This window comes from Pleurodeles waltl, chromosome 1_2 (assembly GCF_031143425.1).
Source record: "Pleurodeles waltl isolate 20211129_DDA chromosome 1_2, aPleWal1.hap1.20221129, whole genome shotgun sequence".
NCBI classification, from domain to species: Eukaryota; Metazoa; Chordata; class Amphibia; order Caudata; family Salamandridae; genus Pleurodeles; species Pleurodeles waltl.
Window position 1 is genome coordinate 86,349,429 of NC_090437.1, and position 24,384 is coordinate 86,373,812.

The 24,384-nt window shown below is 44.9% G+C and overlaps 1 protein-coding gene across 2 annotated transcripts in view; it reads right to left on the minus strand.

Moving 5' to 3' along the window:
• THAP1 (THAP domain containing 1) overlaps positions 1 to 24,384 on the minus strand; it is a 90,003-nt gene that overhangs the window by 58,775 nt on the left and 6,844 nt on the right. For both annotated transcript variants that reach the window (XM_069236591.1, XM_069236590.1), the window contains exon 2: positions 11,574 to 11,769. In XM_069236591.1, coding sequence (XP_069092692.1) covers positions 11,574 to 11,769 — 196 coding nt within the window. The remainder of the gene's footprint in view (positions 1 to 11,573; positions 11,770 to 24,384) is intronic.

Below are 24,384 nucleotides of genomic sequence, written 5' to 3' on the forward strand. Positions count from 1 at the left end.
GGAGGTTACATCTGGCTGAGCCCACCCACTGGTGTGGCTAAAAATCATAAACACACCCCTCTCCTGAACTCTCCTAATCTAATCAAGGGGGCACCTAGCTGTCTGGGGTTGCAGGATGTGGGGGTGTTGCTGGGTGCTCCAGATGTCCTTCTCTGCCTTTGAAGACCAGTTTGGCAGCCCTCCCCTTCCTGCCTCACCATCTGCTGAGGGGAGATTCTCTCCCCCAAGCACATTCCTTTGTGTGAAGCCAGGCCACTTCACACCTCATCAAGGCAGCCTGGCAGAAGCTGCTGCAGGCTGGCCAATCAGAGCACAGCAGCAAAAACAATGCAGAGCTGAAATTGGCAACTTTTTAGGTAAAGTCTAAACGTTTTACCTGAACAAGTTATATTAAATCCAACAACTGGAAGTTGTGGGATTTATTACAACAATTAATTTGATACCAAATTCTTGGTATGTAACATTTAAGGAGACTTTAAAATTTAAAATAAAGTCTGCCCATTCTAGCCTATGAAGGCCATTTACTTCAATGAGGGAAAAACGAATTTGGCTGTTTTTACCTCACCAGGGCTTATAAATCTATTTTTATAAAGTCCCTGCTTATAGTTACATGGCACCCAGCCCTAGGGGCACATAGGGCACACCTTAGGGGTGACTTATATGTAAAAATAAGGTAGTTTAAGACTTTGGAAGTACCTTTAATTCCAAAGTCGAATTTGCATATAAATTTAATTTAAAAGCAGCCAGCAAGGCAGGCTTGCTTTTAAAATGACACTGGGCACCTCAGCAGTGCACCTAGGTGTGCACCACCTATGCTGTGGTCCCTAAACCTACATGCCCTACCATATACTAGGGACTTATAGGTAGGTTAACTTAGCCAATTATAATTAGCCTAATTTGCATATCCATTTTACACAGAGCACTGGCCCTGGGACTGGTCAGCAGTACCCAGGGCACAGCCAAGTCAGTAACCACCAGTACCTATCCAAAAAGTGTGGGGGTGATCAGGCAAAAAAGGAGGACTTTCCTACACTGCCCCCCCCCCAGATGAAAGGTGATGGGTACTAACCTACACCCTGGTAGTCCTCATCAGCTAAGTGGAAAAACCTGGAAAGGCCATCTGCATTGGCATGAGCAGTCCCAGGTCTGTGCTCCACTGTGAAGTCCATCCCCTGTAGGGAAATGGACCACCTTAACAGTTTTGGGTTCTCCCCCCTCATCTGCATCAACCACCTGAGAGGTCTGTGGTCAGTTTGTACATGGAAGTGAGTGCCAAACAAGTAAGGCCTCAACTTCTTCAGGGACCAGACCACAGCAAAGGCCTCCCTCTCAATGGCACTCCATTTTTTCTCTCTGGGGAGTAGTCGCCTGCTGATGAAGGCAACTGGGTGATCATGGCCCTCTTCATTAACTTGTGCTAACACTGCCCCAATCCCTTCCTCTGAAGCATCTGTTTGTACTACAAACTCCTTGCTATAGTTAGGGGCCAGTAACACTGGTGCTGAACACATAGCCTGCTTTAGGGTGTCAAAAGCTTTCTGACACTCTGGGGTCCAAATGACCTTCTTGGGCTGTTTCCTGGAGGTAAGCTCAGTCAGAGGGGCCACTATGGTCCCAAAATTCTGAACAAACCTCCTGTAGTACCCAGTCAGGCCAAGAAAGGCCCTGACCTGAGTCTGGGTTTTGGAGCCTCCCAATCCAGAATAGTCTGGATCTTGGGCTGGAGAGGTTGTACATGGCCTCCACCAACAAGGTGGCCCAGGTACACAACAGAGCTTTGCCCTATCTGGCACTTGCTTGCCTTGATAGTCAGGCCTGCTTGAAGCAGGGCCTGAAGCACTTCCTTCAGGTGGACCAGGTGGTCCCTCCAGGTGGAACTAAATACAGCTATATCATCCAGATAAGCTGCACTGAAAGATTCCAACCCAGAAAGGACTCTGTTCACCAACCGTTGGAAGGTGGCAGGAGCATTTTTCATGCCAAAGGGCATCACCTTGAACTAAAAGTGGCCCTCTGGTGTGGAAAATGCTGACCTCTCCTTAGCTCTTGGACTTAAGGCAATCTGCCAATATCCTGAGGTCAGATCAAATGTGCTCAGGAATTTGGCAGCTCCCAACCTGTCAATGAGCTCATCAGCTCTAGGTATGGGGTGAGCATCAGTCCTAGTGACTGCGTTTAGACCTCTGTAGTCCACACAGAATCTCAATTCTTTCTTCCCACCTTGGGGATTAGCTTTGGGCACCAGTACCACTGGACTGGACCAAGGACTATCAGAGGGCTCAATTACCTTGAGGTCCAACATCTTAGCCACTTCAGCTTTGATGTTGGCCTTGACCTGGTCAGACAGCCTGTACAGCTTGTTCTTGACAGGCAAGCTGTCACCAGTGTCAACATCATGGACACACCAATTGGTGAGTCCTGGGGTCAGGGAGAACAGACTAGCAAACTGTCCCAAAACTTGCTTACAGTCTTTTTGTTGCTGATCTGTCAATTTGGGAGAGAGTACCACTCCCTCTACTGACCCATCTTTTGCCTTTGAGGACAGGAGGTCTGGCAGAGGTTCACCCTCCTCCTCCTTCCCTTCATCAGTGACCATTAGCATGGTCATGTCTGCCCTGTCCTGGTGGGGTTTCATCCTGTTAACATGCAGGATCCTGTGAGGATTCCTGGGGGTTCCAAGGTCCACCAAGTATGTGACCTCACCTTTTTTCTCCAGAATTGGATAGGGCCCAGTCCATTTGGCCTGTAGTGCCCTAGGAGCCATGGGCTCCAAAACCCACACCAGCTGTCCTGGGTGATACTCAGGCAGGGTAGCCTTTTGATCATGCCAGAGCTTCATGAGCTCCTGGCTGGCCTCCAGGTTTCTGCTTGCCTTCTTCATATACTCAGCCATGCATGACCGCAGGCCCAGTACATAGTCTAGCACATTCTCCTTGGATTCTTTGAGAGGCTTTTCCCAAGACTCTCTCACCAAGCACAATGGGCCTCTTACAGGGTGCCCAAACAGTAACTCAAAGGGGCTGAATCCAACCCCCTTCTGTGGCACCTCTCTGTAGGCAAACAGCAGGCATGGGAGGAGGACATCCCATCTCCTCCTGAGTTTGTCAGACAAACCCATGATCATGCCCTTCAGGGTCTTATTAAATCTTTCCACGAGACCATTGGTCTGTGGGTGGTAGGGGGTGGTGAACTTATAAGTAACACCACACTCATCCCACATGGCTTTCAGATAGGCCGACATAAAGTTTGTGCCCCTATCCGAGACCACCTCCTTTGGGAATCCCACTCTGGTGAACACACCAAGTAGGGCCCTAGCCACTGTGGGAGCAGTGACTGTCCGGAGGGTTATTGCCTCAGGGTACCTGGTGGCATGGTCCACTACCACCACAATGTACCTGTTACCTGAAGCAGTTGGTGGGTCTAGGGGACCAACAATGTCAATCCCCACCCGCTCAAAGGGAGTCCCAACCACTGGCAGTGGTATCAGGGGAGCCTTTGGTTTGCCTCCTGTCTTGCCACTGGCTTGACAGGTGACACAGAAGCTGCAAAACTCCCTGACTTTTTCTGACATTTGGGGCCAATAAAAATGGTTGACCAGCCTGTTCCAGGTCTTGGTCGGTCCCAAATGACCAGCTAAGGGGATATCATGGCTTAAGGTAAGGAGGAATTCTCTATATTTCTGGGGGACCACTACTCTCCTAGTAGCCCCTGGTTTGAGGGCCCTTGCCTCAGTGTAGAGAACTCCATCCTCCCAGTAAACCTTGTGGGACCCACTGGTATCCCCTTGTTCTTGCCTGGCAGCAGTCTGCCTCAGGCTCTCAAGAGTGGGACACTCTCTTTGTCCCTGGCACAAATCTTCTCTGGTGGGCCCACCTGCCCCTTGCAGTTCTGCCAAGTCAGGCATAGTTTGCAGGGAAAGTGTCCCTCCCTCAGAGTTCAGATCCTCCCCCTCAGGGTTGGATTCTTCCTGACCCTCTGTACTTGTTGGGGCTGGCAATCCAGACCCAGTGCCCTTTCTCTTTTTCTTGGAGGCTTGGCCCATTGTTCCAGGGTCCAAGTGTCCAGCATTTCCCTGTTGTGCTGCCTGTGACCTGGTCACAGCACACACCCATTCAGGGAGGTCCAGCATCTGTGCATGGACCCTTCTCTCCACTTCTGACCATTCAGATGCTTCAAGATCATTTCCCAGCAGACACTCTACTGGGAGGGCAGGAGCTACAGCTACCTTTTTAGGGCCAGTCACACCTCCCCATTCCGGACTCACCATAGCCATGGGATGGAGTTTGGTTCTGCTATCTGCATAAGTCACCTGGTGGAAGACACCAGGTAAGACCTGCTCTGGAGAAACCAGCTTTTCTGTGACCATTGTCACACTGGCTCCTGTATCTCTCAGAGCTTCCACTTCAGTCCCATTGACTTTAGGCCTCTGCCTATACCTCTCCATGATGGGAGGTAAGGTGGCCATAGTTGCAATGTCCACCCCACCCACGGATACTAAGGTGACCTCAGTGTACCCTGATTCCACCCCTGGGCCAACTTCTACCCCCAACCCTACACTAGCAATCCCCTGGGATTGCCCACCAGTGGGGGGCTTCTTGGAGCAGATAGCATCTCCTTTTTTATGTCCAGGTTGATGACAATCAAAACACTTGCCGGCCTTAGCAAGCTCCTGAAACCTTCCTGCTTTAGCAGGATCAAAATTCTTTCCCTGATACCCTTTCCCTTTAAAAGTGAATTGGCTCGGGGCTCCCCCTCCCTGAGAAGTTTTTGGGGACTCTTGTGAGGACTCTTTGGGTTTTTTATCATCTTTCCCCTGGTTCTTCCCCTGAGAAGAACCATGTCCTCCCTTTTTCTGATCACCCCCTGGGGGTTTCTGGTTAACCCTAGTTCTTAACCAGTCATCTGCTGCCTCCCCCAGCTCTCTGGGGTTGGTCAACCTAGAGTCTACTAGATACTGGCGGAGCCTCTCTTGGACACAATTAGTTAGAAGGTGCTCCCTCATAATCAAATTGTACAGCCCCTCAAAGGTACTTACCCTGTTGCCCTGTATCCAGCCCTCCAGTGCCTTTACTGAGATGTCCACAAAGTCCACCCAGGACTGGGTGCTTGTCTTTTGGGTGTCCCTAAACTTGAGCCTATACTGCTCTGGGGTCAGACCAAACTTTTTAGTCAAGCAACTCTTCATACTGGGGTATGAGTCTGCATCCTCCCCACTCATGGTTAGGAGCCTATCCCTCCCAGAGTTGGGAACTAACTCCCAAAGAAGTGAACCCCAGTACTGAGGCTTGACTTTCCTCATCTGGAGGGCCCTTTCAAAGGCCCCCAGCCACTTATCTATGTCATCCCCCTCTACATAGGCAGGAACCACCCCTTTGGGTAATCTGGGGGCAAAACCCCCACCCAGGGACACCTCAGCCTCTTTATCGCTGCCACCATCTCTTTTCTCTTTGCTTGCCCACTTTTTCTTTTCTAGGGCCAGCTTCTCTGCTTCCAAAGCTATGTATGCTAGCTGGGCCTCCAGCTCTCTTTCTCTGATGGATGGGTTCTCTCCTCCTGAAGGGACCCCCTTCCTACCACTAGCTTTGGGTCTGCCCCTAGTGACTGTATCTACTGAGGACCGTTCCGCCTCTTCCTCACTTAGGCTCAGATGCCTTCCCTCCCCTGAGTGGTTAGAGTTAGCATCTTCCCCTTTTTCTTCCTCCTCTGGAGCTTCCTCTGTCTCTACCTCTTGGGCCTCAGCCCATGCTGTCAGGGATTTAATCAGGATTTGCTTCCTGAGATCTGTGGTTGCAGGCAACCCTCTTTCAATACACAACCCCCTAAGCTGGACTACTGTCAGTGTGGGTAGGCTAGCCAGATCAAGCTCCATGGTTCCCTAGTTTTGTGTCAACAAAAACTTTTTGCAAAAATTGGAAACAAGAATTTAGAAAAATTACAAAAATTCAATAATTGAAATGAATCCAAATTAATAATTAATAAAAAATTAAAAATTAAAAAAAAAAAAATTTTGCACTAAGACAATTTAAAGGATTTTTAATTTGTTTTACTTAAAACTGTAACGTGATACTGAACACAAGTACAGGATCCCACCGCTGCCACCAAAAATGTTGGAAAATGGGTTATTGGTAAGGGCAGGTAGGTACCTACACCTAGCAACAAGCCACTAACCTCCACCTAGGTACAGTTAGGTCTCAGTAAATTAATCCCAGCTCAACCCTTGGTAGCTTGGCAACGAGCGTCAAGGCTTAACTTAGGAGACAGTGTGTAAAGCATTCAAATATCACAAAACAGTAATTAAATAAAACACAGGAAATAGTTTAAAAATCCAAAACCAATTTATAAAAATAGTTTATATTTTTATCTTTAATATGACACAAAAACGATTAAAATCGGTTCAGGGGAACCGGAGATATGAATTTTTAAAGTATTATTATTTTTCTAGCGCTTAGAAACAAACAGCGCCAATCGGGTCATCTGGTTGCACCAGGACCGGGACAAAGTCAAAGTTTCAGGCCGACCGCGATGGAGCCCTGCTCGGCTACAAGTCGCGGGAGGCCTCGGTTAAAAAGTTACCTTCTGACTTAGTCTTTATTTTGAAGTTTTTCTTCACCGGGACGAACCTGCCAGTTGAATCCGACCTCCTGGAGCCCTTGTCCGGATACGCGATGTGGGTTTCCTCAGTGGTGATTTCTACCTTCGGACTTAGTCGTTTTTTCGAGATGAAAATCCTTCGACCGGGGTAAACCTGGATCTTGATCTGACGTCCGTGGAGCCCTTCTCGGATACGATGGCTGGGAGGTCCCGGTCAACTTTTTACGTTCGGACTTAGTCTCTTTTTCTGATGTTTTTCTTTACCGGGACGAACCACGAAGTCAGGCTGGGTCGCGGTTGAGGCAAGCCGGCTAGAATTTCCGCGGCGGGTCGGTCCCTCTCTGGAGCTTTTTTACAAAAATTCTCAAATCTTTTCCAAACTTCTGGGGCTTCACCCAGATGTTCTTTTAAGGTTCTTTTGGGGTCCACAGCTCACCCCAAGGGTCCAGAAGTTCTGTGATGGTCCTTGGGGGGTGCGGACTTCAACTCCCAGAATGCACCTGGCGCAAACTCCTTTTTGGCCACTGGGCAGTGGTCAACTGGTCTTTTTTTTAGGAGTTGGTGCAGGGGACTCTGGATAGCAATTTTTCACCTGTAGCTAACAGGGAGTCCCTCCTTGAACCAGTTGAAGCCAGGCAAAGTCCTTCTTGTGGTGAAGCCCAAGTGTGCAGCTGGTGCAGTCCTTCTGAGAGCAGGGTCCAGGTGCAGGCCAGGGGTCCAGCAGGGCAGTCCTTCTTCTCCTTAAGTTCCTTCTTCTTGAAAGTTGGCGGGGATCTGAGGTGTGGGGGCAGGTCTGCCAGTTTTATTCTTGCTCCTGGGTGAAAAGCAGGGGGGCCCTGGTTCTCCAATCAGGTACAGGGTCGTCCCCCTGTGATGACCACTTCCTGGGAAGTGTGGCAAAAATCCATCCCAAAAGGCAACAGTCTCTAAAAATCCAACATGGCTGAATCTGATTTTTGGAGGTTACATCTGGCTGAGCCCACCCACTGGTATGGCTAAAAATCATAAACACACCCCTCTCCTGCCCTCTCCTAATCTAATCAAGGGGGCACCTAGCTGTCTGGGGTTGCAGGATGTGGGGGTGTTGCTGGGTGCTCCAGATGTCCTTCTCTGCCTTTGAAGACCAGTTTGGCAGCCCTCCCCCTTCCTGCCTCACCATCTGCTGAGGGGAGATTCTCTCCCCCAAGCACATTCCTTTGTGTGAAGCCAGGCCACTTCACATCTCATCAAGGCAGCCTGGCAGAAGCTGCTGCAGGCTGGCCAATCAGAGCACAGCAGCAAAAACAATGCAGAGCTGAAATTGGCAACTTTTTAGGTAAAGTCTAAACTTTTTACCTGAACAAGTTATATTAAATCCCACAACTGGAAGTTGTGGGATTTATTACAACAATTAATTTGATACCAAATTCTTGGTATGTAACATTTAAGGAGACTTTAAAATTTAAAATAAAGTCTGCCCATTCTAGCCTATGAAGGCCATTTACTTCAATGAGGGAAAAACGAATTTGGCTGTTTTTACCTCACCAGGGCTTATAAATCTATTTTTATAAAGTCCCTGCTTATAGTTACATGGCACCCAGCCCTAGGGGCACATAGGGCACACCTTAGGGTTGACTTATATGTAAAAATAAGGTAGTTTAAGACTTTGGAAGTACCTTTAATTCCAAAGTCGAATTTGCATATAACTTTAATTTAAAAGCAGCCAGCAAGGCAGGCTTGCTTTTAAAATGACACTGGGCACCTCAGCAGTGCACCTAGGTGTGCACCACCTATGCTGTGGTCCCTAAACCTACATGCCCTACCATATACTAGGGACTTATAGGTAGGCTAACTTAGCCAATTATAATTAGCCTAATTTGCATATCCATTTTACACAGAGCACTGGCCCTGGGACTGGTCAGCAGTACCCAGGGCACAGCCAAGAGTCAGTAACCACCAGTACCTATCCAAAAAGTGTGGGGGTGATCAGGCAAAAAAGGAGGACTTTCCTACAAATTGGGATAACAAATTGCAGTATTTTTTCTAATTCTGTCAAATGACAACATAATATGTGCATTCTGCTTATGATGAACAAAGAATACCAGACGTTAACTGCAATATGGGGCCAAAGAAGACATGTTTTTACATACAAATCACTGTGTACATGATGCCTGTGACATTGGAATATGAACATTATCAGGAATCTCCATGTTTACTTTTTATTGTACCAGTGTATTTTTGTATTTTGCTGTCATCCGGAAATTAACTGCACTTTTTAAGTTATGGAAACCATGTGGGACATGTGGCTAACATTGAATTGGCCGCAAATGAGCTTTTTGATTCATACATCTGATTGCATCATAATTTTTGTCTGATAAGTATACATGCTACCATACGTATTGTACACTTTTGACTAGTTTGACTATTTCTGCTTGCATCGCCAATAGATCACGGGGCACTCATGTTTTCACTTTCTCTACAGGGAATGTTTGTCTCTTGTGGCACTGTACTACATACTAACATGGCTTTGGGAAATATACATTCCTGCTTGACATTTTCTTCCCTTCGTCTCACTTTACGTCTTTTCATATTTCTCATGATCAAACATTATTAGTGTGTTTCAAACTTCATTATTGTAGAAGTTGTAGATTTTTTAACTAAAGTGAGAAGGATCTCGGTTTTTCTTTGAATGAACTTTGACGATGCTAGATCCATTAGAAGTCTTTATAGTCACTATCATATGTGGCATTAGGAATGATCTTTTATTATTGACTATAATCCCTTCATTCTAGTTGTCATGCACTACTTAAACTTATTGGAAGCATTTCTTTTCTTTTCATTACGCGACCTGATGCGGCGCGCCATTAAAATGGGTCAGGCAGCTTAGAGCATGGGTTCGATAGACGGGGTTTGGTTTAGGGGATCAACTAATCGCTTTCCACAGCGTTGAGTCATGGTTGTGTGTGATTGTACTGTTCGGCCTTCGCTGTTGAAATATATTACCTCATTATTATAGCACAATTAGGTGGCTTTTGCCTCTTTGTGAATTTTAAGTTCATACGGTTATGGTGTTTACACACACAAAGCCGTTATTATTATAATTGGTGTTTTATTTTGAGGCACATCATTATTTCTGTTGGACAACATTCTACTTCTGGTAGAAGTATGTCCATAGGCAAAACATATTAGGAACAGTGTTCTGATCGCATGTTTTTTTCACATTAACAGACTCTTGCAAGGACATATCATGGTCCGTGGATGAGTGACTAGTTTTTACTTATTGCCAACACTGCATATTTATCAGGGATCTCTAAGATCTTTTGCCTCTTTGTCTACCAAACCATCGTAAACATTGGAGTATGACTATCAAGGGTGGTAAGCTCTTTAATTATATAGTCTGTTAGGTGGCCTATATGTAGCCTTAGTAGATGTTTACCAACACAAGGTTCTACGTGGTAACATTACTTATATAATTCTTCCAAATATCTATTTGTTCATCTCGAATTTAGGGACCACTACCCAGCTCCATACGAGCACTCAAGAATTTTGGACTTTATATTGCATTGGTCAAGTACACAGTTAGGATTAAGTAACCTACCTCTACATTCTCTGACATCCTGGGATAGAATGCCAATTTTGATTTGTTTTTGATGTATGAGTTTTTAGCACTAAATATGCCTCCCTGGCAATCACATGCTCCTTTGAATTTATTCTTTTGTCATTGCTTTTTGCGTCAAGCTTTCACCATGCATGTCTTTTTTACTTGTGTCCATAACCTGGAGCGGTGACACTTTTAACGTAGTAAGTCACTGCACCTGGATTCACGTTGGGTGTACACTATTTTGGTGTCTTGTGGTATAGGTGTTTTTCTCTACCTGTTCATCTCTCACCTCTAGGTGGGTGCTTTCTATCAGGGGAGATCTCCTTAAGACTCCTTTTATAGAATTTGTATACATAATTGTAATTCTTTTGTTTTTTTCCTCTCATCCGTTTAGTTTGAATTCTTTATCAGCCTTGAGAAAGTCCTTTGAACGGTACAAAACACTTGTTAGCTGAAAATACCTATATAGGCATCTTCTTCTGTATATGCTTGGAATTGTACCAAATTAAAGACATTGACACAGACAACCGTTTTGTAAAATTTGGCTGAAAATATTGACCAAACATCTTCTACATATGGTTGGAATTGTACCAGGTTAAGGACACTGATACGGACAACTATTTTTTTCACTGACTGGGACTATATGCAACAAGAAATACATTCTACCTGATCTTCCACAAGAAGACTCAAATGAAAACTTTTTGGTCAGATAATTTACTATAGAAACTGTCAAATCATTGGTGTATGCATTTGGATTAGGAGCCAAATCGTGAATGTATACATGTTTATTTACATAAGGTGCTCTGCTGCTCCATCTGATTGTTTCAATAATGCTAGGTTTCAATATTTGGCTTAACCACACCATGGCAAATGGTGGGTGGTAATAGCATAAGAGCACGAATCTGGTGATATTACTACTATCGCTATGCATATTGGGATGTACAATGCACATAACCATTGTTGCCTTTTCTATTTAGTGTTTGTCAACCCAATAGAGGTCAGGCCCCAAAGCAGCAAAGACAGATTACTCCAATTGCCAACACTGGAGCCTAGTAGCCCATATCCTGTAGCTCCGACCCAGTTCAAATAATATGATTGATGGATGATTTGGACACAGATTATAGGTTAATTGCTGCAATTCAGTCTTGGTGGTTTACATATCTGCAGCCCAATGTAGAGAAATGCTTTTCACAGTTTTCTACCTTCTTCCTCTTAACTATTAAAAAAACAGAAGAAACAAAAGCCTTAATCGGAACATTAAGATTTGATTAATTAGTTACCCCAAAGTCTCTAACAAAATAAAATGTAACAGCCTGTAAATCATCTAAGAGGCTCTTCCTTAAACTGATTCTCTGGTTGTTTCCAAACAGAAAGACAGATATATTAAAACGGTGACCATTACCTTGTTTTTATTCTCGGAAAAAGAGAATATTGTAGGGACAGCATTGTCATTCAACAGTTTGTTGTTACACTCTCTTTTAAAACAGTCGGGTGTGAAATGTTCTGAACAAATGCTACTGTACTTGGTTGGTTTGAAGTTGTTGCGCCTTACTGCAGCTTCCCATTTCTCGCAAATCTCTGGTCGAGTAAGAGGGAACCTGTGCAAAAAAAAAAACAATCCCAGATTTATTTTTGAGAAAGAGACATTGATTTACAACGTTCATCACGTGCTGAATATCTCTTAAGATGATTTGACAACAATGAACTGTTGGTAGGATTGTATGCTCTCGAGCCGTCACGGCGTCACTGGCATAATTTGGAATGCTTACACATTAAGGAAAACGTCATCAGGGTCTCCATCATAGCTCCTTTCCCTGGCACCAGTAAGAATAAAGCATTTTCTCTCAGTAGTATTGCAAGAGCCACTTCTTCTTGTACTTTAAAGGATTCCCCCTGAATGCTCCTGTTTGTGGTTAAGATATATTGAGGGGACTCTGAACATGACGTTTGCATTCTTTACTTTTATAATTTTCCTGTTAGATTGCGTTCACTGTTTTATTAGAAATGTGCTGCTTAGTTTTTTCCAGTGTCAATAATATTAACGATCTGTTTTATATAGCACGTAATACCATAGGTCTTGCTGTCTCCAAATGCTAAAAGTAGTAATTTAATGTTAATCAGTTCACCAACTTCAGAAGGCTGAAAGGCTGAGATAGTCTTGCTGGTGGTTGACCATAAGGTCAGAGGTGACGTCAAATGGAGCATCTTGTTTAATGAACTAACTTCCAAGGATGCTGATGCTGGAGAAGCTACCCATTTTGGACCAGACGTAAAGGTATTTTGCAAGACATTCTAATCCTCCTTCTAGTGTGCCTATTAAGGCAACTGTAAACATCTGTGTACTCATTCTCTAAACAATATATAGCACATCACAACTGCAGCGTTACATGTGCTAACAAGATCCGTCAAGTGCATGAACATAGCTCTCTTAAATGGAACAAAAACTAGCACTGGTCTAACTCGGTAAAGCACAAAAACAAGCTCGAAACTTCTTATTTATGATGCCTACACTAAATTGTAATAATAGTCTATACACAATCTGACCTGTGGCGCTGTCCCTGTGTAATCGGTAACACAACATTTAACTACACCGTACAGGAGTATAGCATTGTAATCTGAGAAAAGTTTACCACTGTTATGCAAATAACCTTGAGATTTTCCCACCCATGCAGACATTCTTACAAACAAAACAGGGAAACGTTACAATCAATCTGAACCACTGATGATTTCCTCAGTGGTTAAACATAGAGTTTAACAATAAGCAACATCCGTTCCATTGGTTATACATAGGTTGACTGTAGCATTCAAGAAATAAATCAAGTTTACACAAATAAGATTTGAGTTCGCCCTAAAACAGAGACCATACAGCATGAACGAGCAGACCACGTATCCTCTGAACCGCTACGCGAGGAACCCTAGACAAGATTCCGTCTTATTGCTCCTCTTCGCTCAGATGCAGCTTGATACCAAATTTCACAGCAAACTTCAAATGCACTTCTAGTTATAACCATAAGTGGATTATGAGCACTCATAATACTTACTAGTCATGGAAATTAAAGAGAGCTAGAAATCTCATCCATGCTTACAGTCTGTTTAAAAAGCCAAAACCTGCATTACAAAACGTCTGTCCTCATTTATCTGCACCATGTACAGGGACAGCAGCAAACTGTTCCATGAACAAGAGAGACACTCTACCGTGTGGAGCCTATAAAAGTAGTATCTGGTGAGAATGCTGGAGTGGTTAATTTGCCCAGACACTCCCTGATGGAGAAGTCTGTGTCTTAGTAAAAATTTTGACGTGTCTGCCTATGTTTGTGATCTGTTATAGATGTACAGTAACTTGTTTGTGGTTACCTCATCTTAGATGGCGTGTCCTCTTGTACTGTGTTACACAGTGGGCCTTTGAACCCTGGTCACTGCTGCCCTTTACCATCTTTAGCTTATAAAGGACCTCTTTGATGGTCTATCACCCTCCCCTAATCCCCTTACTTGAGGATTCATCCAGGGGTTCTTGTTGCTACCTTCCAACCGTCTTGCAGGCCAGTTCAGCTCATGCAACCTCTCCTATTCCTTCTTCTGTTGGATTTCTCCAACACTTTATTTAAACCCAGTTTACAGGTAAAGAGTGGCAAAGTGAAAGGCATCCTCATGTGACATCTTCCCTGTCTGAGCCTGTTAGATCCAGAAAGGGCAAGAATCCCTGCCTTATTCACTCCACTCATTACCCTTTACTTAAACGACACCCCTTTCCTTTCCTCTTCTTCTATAACCTCAATGCATTCCTTCCATAGAATCAATGATGCCCTCAGCCTTGGCCCCAGACTGATTGTTTGTGCTATGTACAATCTTGGGTAGTCCCCAGAGACGCATGTTTGACTAGTGTCTGTTGATTTCAATGAGTTACTGCTCTGCCACTCCTGGATGGACTCCTCAGACCATGTAGCACGACTGATTCCATGATGCCCATTCCTATGGCTCGCTCATCTGTCAATCTTATATTTACTGTGATTTAAACTCTATGATACTTCCCTATCCAAAACTTGTATTTGCATGAAATTCTTCACACTTTTCTCTTAAGCTACACATGAGCAACACAGTTTAGTAGCCTCTGCCTTAAGCCCACAACACAAATGCACTCCCCATACAGCACTCACCTACTTATATCCATTCACATAAAGTAATTACTAAAACATCATTGCCCTACGTTATTCCCAATTACAATTTGGAAAATTCTGAATTGTGCTCAAAAGCCAATATAAGACTGTGTGGTAAATAGTAAGAGTTGCAATTGGGGTCGGCCCATTCAGTACACCATGATTATTATTTTTTACACCCGAGTTTAGGCTTTTTACTGTGGGTGAGTCTCACTACTTGTGTCTCACCTACGGTAATCACCTATTAACCCCTTCGCTGCCAGACCTTTTCCCCCTCAGGTGTCAGGCCTTTTCTTTGGCTATTTGGGGCAGTTCACACTTAGGCCCTCATAACATTTTGTCCACATAAGCTACCCGCACCAAATTTGTGTCCTTTTTTTCCCAACATGCAGGGGTTCTAGAGGTACCCAGAGTTTGTGGGTTCCCCTGGAGGAGAGTAAGAAACTAGCCAAATACAGCAAACATTTTGTTTCTCTTTTTTATTTAAATGGGAAAAATGGCTGCAGAAGGCTTGTGGTTTTTTTCCCTGAAAATGACATCAACAAAGGGTTTATGGTGCTAAAATCACCATATTCTCAGCCTTCAGCAACAGGCAGACTTGAATCAGAAAACCACATTTTTCAACACAATTTTTTCATTTCACTGGCACAAACCCCATTTTTACTTTTTTTTGTGCTTTCAGCCTCCTTCCAGTAAGTGACAGAAATGGGTCTGAAACCAATTCTGGATCCCGGACAGCTAAACATTACTGAAATGCAGACAAAATTCTGAATACAGCAAGGGGTCATTTCTGTAGATTCTTCAAGGTTTTCCTACAGAAAGTAACATCTAAAATAAAAAAATATTGAAATTGAGGTGAAAAAAACAGCCATTTTTCTCCTTGTTTTTACTCTGTAACTTTCTGATTTTCGAAAGCAGTATAGTGTTACGTCTGCTGGACTCTTTTGGTTTCGTTGCGGGATATACAGGTCTTGTAGGTTTATCAAGAACTCTAGGTACCCAGAAACAATAAAGGAGTTGCACCCTGCAATGTGTTTTCATTGTATACCGGGTATGCAGCAATTAATTTGCTGAAATATAAAGAGTGATAAGTAGGTATCAAGGAAACCTTTGTATTTCCAAAATGGGCACAAGATAAGGTGTTGAGAAGCAGTGGTTATTTTCACATCTCTGAATTCCGGAGTCCCCATACTAGCATGAGAATTACAGGGTATTTCTCAAATAGATGCCTTTTTTACACACTGTCTTACATTTGGAAGGAAAAAACGTAGAGAAACACAAGGGGCAATAACACGGGTTCTGCTATTCTGTGTTACCCCAAGTCTCCTGATAAAAACTGTACCTCACTTGTGTGGGTAGGCCTAATGCTCGCCAAAGGAAATGCAATTTTTACTTTGAAATCTGATGTGTTTTTTGGAAAGTGATTAGCTGTGGATTTGGGCCTCTAGCTCAGCCAGCACCTAGGGAAACCTAACAAACCTGCGCTTTTTTTCAAAACGAGACACCTGGGGGAATCCAGGATGAGGGGACTTGTTGGGCTCTCACCAGGTTCTGTTGCCCAGAATCCTTTGCAAACCTCAACATTTGCCAAACAAAAAAACACTTTTTCCTCACATTTCGATGTTAGAAAGTTCTGGAATCTGAGAGGAGCCACACATTTCCTTCTACCCAGCATTCCCCTAGGTCACCCGATAAAAACAGTACCTCACTTGTGTGGGTAGGCCTAGTGCCTGCAACAGGAAGTGCCCCAAAACACTTTGTGGACATATCAAAATTATCAAATATAAAACTACTTGTTTTTTGCGGGGGCCTGCGTTTTTTGGCCATGGGCTCAGCAGCCATCTTGGGACCTACCAAACCCAAACATTTATGTAAACTAGACACCGAGGGACTCCAGGGAGGTGTGACTTGTGTGGATCCCCCAGTGTTTTCTTATCCAGAATCCTCAGCAAACCCCAGATTTAGCTAAAAAAACAGATTTTTCTCACATTTCTGGGTGGGATCACCGCACCGGCACAGATTTCCTACCATCCAATGTTCCCTTCAGTCTCCTGTTAAAAATGATACCTCACTTGTGTAGTGGGCCAAGTGCCTGTGACAGAGAAGAGCCAAAAACATGTTGAAAATGAGGGAGAACCAAAGCGGGTCCAAAACGGCAGTTTGGAAAAAAACGTTTTTAGGCTGACAAGTGGGGCACAATTTTTATTGGTATGGATGCAACAATGCTGGGTGGTAGGAATTTTGTGGATTCCTGTAGTTTCCGGAAGGTTCCATCACAAAAATGTGGGAAAAATGTATGATTTTCAGCAAAGTTGGAGGTTTGCAGGGCATAGGCGGTAAGAAAATGGTGCAGGGTGCACGTGAAGTACACCACCCTGGACTCACCCAGATGTTTACTTTTCAGATATGTCTAGGTCTCATAGATTTTTCTACATGGCAGCATCCCGAAGTCCAAAAAGTGCAGCCCTCACCATTCCAAGTGGGACAATTTTGAGAGTTAGACAAGCTCTCATGGCCCAAATGTAAAACCAAAACCCCAAATAATCAAATGTCCTCCTGCTTGCTGTGGGATAAGATGTTTTAGTGTGCGGGGGACAGCTGAAAGACTGTTACCCCCTTCAGTTGGGGTGGGGGCGAATTATGCCCATACTAGTTGGTAGCCACCACCCCACAATTTTTTTTTTTTTTAACTCCCTGGCATCTAGTAGGCTTTCTGTCCCCCCTGGGGAGTGGATCGGTGGTAATTGCCCCATCTGCCCACTGGTGGGCAGAACACCTTTGTCCCCATTTACCCTCTTTAAAAAAAAAAAAAAACCTTCTCTGGTGGGCTTTCTGACCCCCCTGTGGGGGCAGATTGGCCTTACAAAAATAGGCCAGTCTGCCCCCAAGGGGGTCAGAAATGGCCAACAGTAATGTGCCCCCATGGGGAGCGACCCTTGCCCAATGGGCTACCCCCCAAACAAAACACACATACATACACATACACACATAAACACATCAATCCCTGGTGCCTAAGGGGTTTCTCCCCCCCCCCCGGGGGCAGACTGACCCTAGAAAAATAGGCAGATCTGCCCCCAAGGAGGGCAGAAATGGCCTAAAATGAAATTGCTCCCAGGGGAGCGACCCTTGTCTAAGGGGTCGCATCCGAACTGTAAAAAAAAAGAAAAATCCCTGGTGCCTAGTGGTTTCTGGCCCCAACGAAGGCAGAAATGGCGTAAAATAAAATTGCCCCCCAGGGAAGCGACCTTTGCCTAAGGGGTCGCTCCCCGTCTATAATTTTTCTTTTAAATCCCTGGTGCCTAGTGGATTCCCTTAGGGGCAGATCGGCCTAAATAAAATAGGTCGATTTGCCCCAAAGGGGGGCAAAAATGGCCTAAAATAAATGTGCCCCCCACCCCCAGGGGAGCGACTCTTGCCTACGGGGTCGGTCCCCTTGCGTGAAACTGACTAAAACAAAATCCATGGTGTCTAGGGTTTTCTGCCCCCTCCCTCCCCCCCCCCGGGGAGCAGCCCTTGCCAAAGGGGCTGCTCTGCTTATGTAAAAACCCACACAAACAAACATAAACACAAAATCCCTGGTGTCTAGTGGGCATTTCTGCAGCCCGATCGGTTGACGATCGGGCTGCAGAAATGCTCACATAGACATGAAATGAAGGCCTTTCCGTTTCCTTTCATGCCTCTGCCTTCCTCTACCTCCCGTCGGAAGAGAAATGCAAAGCATTTCTCTTCCAATCGCGCTGGAAGCTGAGCTTCCAGCACGATGAAAGGTGACCTCTGATTGCGCGCTGACGTCATAAGATGTCACTGGGAGGAGGGTTTTCGGGGGAGGAAGGGGTGTGGTGATCCTTGACAATGCCATAGAACTGCTTTAATAAAAGTGATGCTGCACCTCCCAAAAGTGATATGCTGTCTGATTTTGGGAGTCATAAACCTTTAATGGTCAAAAGTGATCTCATAATGTAACCTATAGTACTTTCCATCTGCCCTATGTATATATTTGTAATATAATGTGTAGTATTTAGTAGTGTGTGTAATAAATGTACTTCTCCTTTTATAAAATAACAAAGACCTGACTGGTCATTTATTGAGTGTTATTATTGTGTGCCACCAAATGATGATTACTAGTCCACACCACCTTCCCTGAGTAGGCCTTGGACTGCTCTGCTTCACTATCCTGAGACAGCCAAGCGCTACAATGGGGCACTTGGTTCCAAGTAAGAGTAAATTGTGGACCTATTACTTGGACAGGCCTCAAATATTGCACAACTAGTAACCCAATGTCCTACAATAAGTCCTTTGTTTGTGTCTGTTTTCTCAGCCACATTTGGACCTTGATGATCGGAATGCAAATACATGCGGATAGGACATTTTGCTTGTTTTTTTTTATTAAGGTAATGGTGCCTATATTTGCGTGCATACACATTGTTTAAATACTGAATTTAAACAAGACCAAAATTTCAAAAGAAGCGGCACACTCTATACTCGCTCATGTTCGTATGCTTTGCCTCTCTTACTAAATAATGCATGTAACTCTATGAATTTATTTTACTGCATACAAACTGGAGTAACTGCATGGAATAGTTTCCTTAGGAGCACAAAACTATTTTCAACAATGAACAATAATCAGTGAAGGAAAATAAAGCACTGACCTTGGCTTCTGGAGCAGCATCCTGCTAGACATAAAGTGATTCAATAACTCATCATGGGTAGTAAGCGTTATATAGAAGCAGTTACAATACAATACAAAATAAAACCTCCTGGCCTACTCTAATTACAATACCATAAAATGATGAGGTCAAGAAGTCTATAGGAGCTCATACAAACTTACTAATTTCCTTTTTTTAAATTTGTTTTTATTACATTTATGTAGAAATGCATACAGTAATCATGCAACATAAAGAAAACATATAGAACACGTGCATGCAATATGCTCCAACTTACAGTTTCAAGAGATGGGAGGTGTAGGCAAAGCAGATCAATGACATTACACAATAAATGCAGCTAGACAGTTGTTGAGCTACTATATTTACACATCAAACATCTCCAACGCACAATTTCCGCACGTACTACTACTAGTGTGTTAGTATGCAGATGGGGCTGCTGTCCGTTAAGTGACTCTATTCGGACAGAGTCGTGGCCTGTTATTTGAGGGATATTGCATCACAGATAGCTACTACCTGCAGTGGGTCGTCAGGACTGTACGGTGTACTGCGATAAGTGAGGTGAAGAGATCTGTTAAGATTAACTCTCATTGGTATGCAAGTGGATATTTGTGTAGGCCTACTGTGTCTTCACAACAAAGCGCTGTTCCCTCCTCTCTTGCCTGGTTAGTGCCTGCACCCACACTTCATATGTCGGCGGATCGGGGGACCACCACCTACAAGTTATAAGGCGTTTAGCCAGCAATAAGCCTAAGTCCACAGAATGCGACGTGACTTATTTTTTGCCCCTGCGAAACAACACCATTATGCAGACTTCCCATGCCAGTGGTACAGGCCAGCTCGCACAGTAGGTCAAACGGTTCAGGATTGCGGTTCAATAGCGATGTAGGTTCAGACATGACCACAACACGTGTAGTAGGTCTGCTCCAACCCCCTGACAGCGTGGGCATGCGGCGTCAGTGCGACTGTTGTACCTATTAATCTTATCAGGGGTGAGATAGGCCCTCTGTGTAACATAGTACTGTATGAGGCAAAATCTCATATTGCGTGGAACATGCACAGGAGCTTCTAATATAGCCTCCTATTCCTTATCATAGAAGGCCCCCCCCTTTGTCTGCCTCCCATCGCTCACGTTGAGCTGAGTGGACCCGATGTGAGGAGTCATAAAGAGTCCACTATCCAGCGCACAAAGTGTCTCCCCTCTCTAAATGCACGTAGGTATTGTAATGTAAGATGTATTGGGAGCTCCCTTGTCAGGTCACTCATGCACACTGCAATGCACCCTTAAGGGAGGTATATAATAAGGTTCCTGGGGGCAAATCAATGGTGTCTATCAGGGCGTCATGAGTGCAGAGCATTCCATCAGCATAAAGATCCTCTAGGGTGTGTATCCCCACTTTCTGCCAGGGAGCCAAGTAGATGGTTGATGTAACACACGCACTATGTGGTGACCCCAGTAGTGGTACGGCTGTTGCATAGGGGACAATATCCCTAGTGAGGTAACGACACCTACGGTAGCAACTGTATGCCAAGTTCAATAATAAGGGCTCTGGTGCGGGGGACTTGGTATAAGGATGGAATAAATGGAGCAGTTTATGACATGACCATGCATGTAAATCAGTAGCGGTATCTGATAGGTATCGGGTGAGAACCAACGAGCCACCCATTGCAACTGTGCAGCTAGGTAGCAGTGTCCTAGATTTAGCAGTGATAACCCACCTGAGTTTGTTGGGCAATAGAGTTTAGAAAGGGCTACTTTACAGCTGCAGGTATTCCAAAAGAAGCTGCATATATCCCACTCCATACAGCGAAAAAAATGGTCTAGGATATATAATGATAAATTCACAAAGTAATCTTATAGGCGAGGTAGAATTGTCATTTTAACAAGGGCCACATTGCCCATCACTGTCAAGAGTCTTCCAGAATGTCATCTGGTTTCGCAGAGTTGCCGTGGCGTGCACTAGATTCCCATAAAATAGATCAGTGTTAGTATGATATACCTGATTATCAAGATTTCTAAATGTATTTGGCTGCCACACCAATCCAGGAGCAACAGAGATGGGGTCTGGATCAACTATAGTGGGTGATAGCGTAAAAATACAGGATTTAGCCCAGTTGCCAAGCAGGCCTGAGACCTTCTCATATGTATCAAAAAGCGGTAGTATATCCCTAGGGAAGCCAGCTAGGTCCCTAATGACCAGAGGTCATCTGCATATAGGGAAACGGCATGGAGCCCATCTGCATGGGGTATACCCTAGGCATGTCCTCCCTCCAAGAGTGCGACCGCCAGAGGCTCCATTGCCAGGGCAAAGAGCAGGGGGGATAGACGGCATCCCTGCCATGTACCTCCTTGAATCTGAATTGGTGACGATACATGTTGTCCAAGCTTGGCTCGGGCTGCTGGAAGTGTGTATAATATTCTCACCAATTGGAGAAAGCGGTGCCCTAACCCATATCTTGGTAGGGCTTTTAAAAGGAAGGGCCATTCCAGCAAAGCAAACGCTTTCTCTAGGTCTATCAAAAGGCAACCAGTGGTGAGGAGCATACTGCAGTATATAGAAAAAACGGCATATGTTGAGAGATGTTGTGCGACCAGGCACAAAACCGTTTTGATCCTCATGCATCAATGAAGATACTAGTGGGGCCAGTCGTGTTGCGATGATTTTGGCCAATATCTTATAGTCTGTGTTTAGGAGCGCTAAAGGCCTATAAGAGTGCAAATTAGTGGGGTCTTTTGCGGTTCAAGCAGGGAAACCAATGTGGCCTCCCAGAGCTTAGTGGGCAACCATGCTAGGCTTAGGGCTTCCTCATAGATATTAAGCAGTTGAGGTGCAAGTTGAGTACAGTATGCTTTATAGAATTCAGCTGGCAACCTACAGGGCCAGGAGTTTTGCCATTAGCAAGTGAGCGGATGGCATCTTGTATCTCAGGGAGCATTATAGGGTCCTCTAGTTCTGAATACTGTTTGGCTGTGATTCGGGATAGAGGTAAATCAGCAAGGAAAAGATCGATATAGCCTGATGCCGGCAGAGGCAGAGCAATATCATAATGCATAGTGTGAGTGGAATGCATTTTGGATTGCATCCTGTGCATACAGCAGAGTGCCAGACTGTGAGCGAATGTCATAACTAGGTTTGGTGGGTTCTCCTGATGTACTAATCAGGCAAGTAGGGACCCCGCTCTAACTGCTTTTGCATGCGAGTTAGCGGAGTGTGCAGCATAGTTTAATCATCTCAATCTTTTAAGAAGTTCTGAATAGGCTTTACGCTTAGCATGCAACTGTGGCATAGCGTTAGGATTCTGTGCTGCTTCTGACTCATTGTGTAATAGCTGTCGTTCAGCATCAAATACCTTCCTATCTAACTGTTTGCATATGCCCCAGCTGAGTCCCAGGCAGTGACCATGCAATGTAACTTTAAAGGCATCCCATTTCCCTGATGATGACGTGGCTGTACCCTCATTAAGTTCAAAATAGTTAGTAATCTGTTGTTTGGTTAAACTGTGAAATGATGAGTCTTCCAGCACCGCAGGCTGTAGTTGCCATGCGGGGACAGGAGGTGGGGCAGACTCTCCCCGTCTGAGTTGAGGGTATTGGGGGTTGTGGTCGGAATAAGTCTGCTCCAGATAGTCTGCGCTATCACTGGAGTCAGGTTGGCAGTACAAAGTAGTCTATCGAGGCGGACATGTAAATTGTGCGGACCTAGTAAAATGAGTATATTCTTGTGGTAGCATTGTAATGGTGCTAGATTTCTGTCAGACGCCAGTGGCTCAGACAGTTTGCCAGAGAGTGGGCATTCGAAATAGTAGCAGTACATGCTAGGGGTGAGAAGGATCTATCCAAATGCATATCCAACACACAATTGAAATGCCCTCCTATAAGCCAAGGAATATAGTTTCACCGAGCCATTAGCCCATTGAGTGTGCGCAGAACGGGAGTCTGGTCCACATTGGGGGCATATATGTGGCGACCACTTAATCTCCTTCTGAAGGACACTTAGCGGTCATCAGCATCTATAGCATGCTCTGTCATCTGAAACAGAACCCCAGGTTGGATCCATATCACCACCCCCGTGCGTATGAGGAGTAATTTGTGGAATATACCTGGTCACGCCATCTTCTTCTAATCGTCTCTGCCTCTGACATTGTCAGGTGGAACTCCTGAAGTAGGGCAGTATGGGTATTTTGGCGCTTCAGATAGGAGTATACAGCATACCTGCGTGCTGGGGTGTACATGCCACGGACATTCCATGTTAATACATAAGGAAACCATTTAGTGTGTATGGACAGTGCGTGGAACATGTGCCTGCCTCTTAATGCTAACAACGTACATGGAGGAGCATGTCGGTGTATGATAATTATTATAATGGATTGCTTAGCAGGAAATGGGTTATGCAAGATGTGGCATTGAACAATATACTGTAACAACAACATGGCAAATACCAAAAGAGTAGCACACTAAAACATGTGGCCACACAAACCAGATAGTGCAAACAGAACAGAGAAAAAGCTGGCCTTACAGTAGGGGTAGGTGGCCGCAGGTCAGCATTCGTCATGGAAAAAGTACAACGCACTGGTATTGGGGGCTGCATATCACACTACCTTGCTGTAGACATGACAGACAGCCATTTGTGCATTTATGTGCATAAATATTGGCTGCAGCTGACAATTAACATTGTGCAGATGAAAAAAGGCAATTATATAACGCATTATGAACAGCACTGAGGACAGCATGAAAGTAGATTACATTAGATGATAGTATCCGCTGTCTGTGGGATTATGCCTGCTGGGATGTGCTAGCTCTGCACAGAGGGCCATATAGCTGTGGATGTCTCCCCGTCTGATGAGGGAGAGTCCAGAACGTCCGGTTGGAGCAATATCTGGGGCCTGAGAGCGCGGCCACTTGCTGTAAGGCGCCACGCCATTCCTGGCTTCTCTGCTCCAAGTCTGGGGCTGTGGAGAGGCCTTTCCCCAACCGCGACCATGGGCCTTGGTACCCCCATCAATGATGCTGCGACCTCACATCTCCTGTTCTCTCTGTCTGTGTGGGACGGTTGGTGTGGCCATTGAGTCCTTCAAGCCAGGACCAGACTTCCTCAGGGATGGTGAAGAAGTGTGTGGTGTTATTAGCCAATACACAAAGTTTAGCTGGAAAGAGGAGAGAGTGGCCAAGACCCATCTCTCACAATCGTCATTTTACTGCCAGAAAGGTGTTGCATTGTTTCTGTACAGCAATCGTATAGTCTGGGAAAAAAATAACTTTGGCATTGTATACCTGTATGGTAGCGAGTGGGCCCGTCTCCTTTAATATCACATCTCTGTCACAATAATGGAGAAACTGTATCATCAACGGGCATGAATTGGCTCCTGGCGGGGGTCGCTGGCAGGAACACGATGTGCC